The sequence below is a fragment of the Eimeria mitis genome, genomic scaffold (assembly GCF_000499745.2).
Source record: "Eimeria mitis Houghton genomic scaffold, Emh_scaff441, whole genome shotgun sequence".
Taxonomy (NCBI): Eukaryota; Apicomplexa; class Conoidasida; order Eucoccidiorida; family Eimeriidae; genus Eimeria; species Eimeria mitis.
Genome location: NW_013572726.1, coordinates 11,050 through 12,723, shown reverse-complemented (window position 1 = coordinate 12,723; position 1,674 = coordinate 11,050). Strand labels below are relative to the sequence as shown.

The 1,674-nt window shown below is 50.4% G+C and overlaps 1 protein-coding gene across 1 annotated transcript in view; it reads left to right on the top strand.

The window, feature by feature from the left end:
- Positions 1–856: 856 nt before the first annotated feature.
- The window catches only part of EMH_0012390 (uncharacterized protein), a gene marked incomplete at both ends in the record, with an annotated part of 1,231 nt that continues 413 nt past the window's right edge, over positions 857–1,674 (top strand). Inside the window, one exon of the mRNA XM_013499527.1 lies at positions 857–1,639. Coding sequence (XP_013354981.1) covers positions 857–1,639 — 783 coding nt within the window. The remainder of the gene's footprint in view (positions 1,640–1,674) is intronic.

The window sequence follows — 1,674 nt, the reverse complement described above, 5'->3', positions numbered from 1 at the left end:
ATCCTTTTCATGATACTAGGTCTCTAGAGGCCACACAGAGGAGCTATTGTAGTGCCCGTGCACTACAGTACCTAAACGGTAGTATGTCCCAGTGGCCTCGAGAAATTGCCTTCACTCGTGTATTTGCACTTCACAGCGATCCGCCTAATCAATTTGTGGCATATCGCACGGGGTGTTGCCAGTCACTCATTCTCCACTGCGTTCATATATCATGCTGGGTACGTGACTACAGCCGCCCAAAGTGAGGAGGCTTCTGCGACCGGCACACATCAAATGAATTTGAAACAACACCCAAAATAACACGTCGACGAAATTCAGACCATCACCGAAATACCTAACGCCTGTTTCTAAGATTGCTTGGAGCTCTGTTCAGTGATAGAAAAGGACTGGCGATTCCTGCTCGCACCGTTACGTTCGCATTGCGTTGCCGCCCGTAGGGTCGATGCAACTCCCAAACGTGATTATGGCAGCTGAGCCAACATGCTCTAGCCACCATCAGACACTCATCTTCTCCACTAAGATATTGCATTCATTGTTTGGATGCGTTTCAGTCCTTTCCACTTCCTAACGCTGTTCTCTGTCGTCAATGCAGCGCCTGGCCCTGCAACAGGCATTCTACACTGGAGGTTAGTAGCCGCTGCGCAATGGTTACACAAAGGTATTCACACTTTAGTTTTCCCCATTAATTCGTCTCAACACGAATTTTCTCAACCGTTACCGTCGTCTTGTCAATCAGAATCATCTCCGATCCTCTTTGATTTAGAGGTGGCCGCTCTGTGCTGCTTCGTGGAAGATTTACATACCGGTCCGCTTAAAGGCAACTATACGGTTTGGGTGCCTCCATTCAGTTTAGATAATGGGAATTCTGCGACGCATTGCAGGGAGCTTGTCGCCAAAAGCGTCGGATCCACTTGAGGTCGCAGGGGAGGGAACAGATCCCGCCCCAGATAACGCAGACAACAGTGACATCGCTGCCAAGGCAGGTGGAACTGGTGTTTCTAAGAGGTACAGTGGAAAAAGGGCTCGAGTGATCAAGGCTATAATTGCTGCGGTTGCAGTGATAGTGGTGTGCGGGGCTCGTTACATTATTTCAGGCACGTTCCCATCGTACCTGAAGATTTCACAGCTGCAAGTAGACGATGCCTCACGGCTACCACTGGACGATGTGAGCATGCAGAAGTACATGAGCGACTTCAATGAAGCAGCAGAGGCGATGGAAGGGGCTTTATCCTCAGGATCGGCCATGCGGCAGGCCTTTCACCTACACTTCACACCGTCGCTTGAGGATGGTCAAAGTCTCCCGAGAGACCCTCTGGAGATTATCAGAGACCACGTTACCGAGATGCAAGAATGGGAAATTCCGTCTGCTTCTTCTCCGCAAGCGCGGCGGGACTTTGCCCAACACCTGCAGCTATTACGCAGCATTTGCCGCACAGTGGTTCTTCGCTTCAAGGACTTGGAATTGTTCGGGACTGTAAATCGGGAATTCAGCGTGGCGAATCCTTTTCTCGTTTCTGGCGGCGGCGAGGATTATAGTGACCGTGATGCTCCTATAGACTTTGAAGAAGTGACAGAATACGACTGGACAGCTTCTGACTTCTTGGAATCCTTCCAGCTGCTTGGGGGTGGTGGAGGACGAGTAAATGTAGCCTTAGCTAACAAACTCAGAGGGGC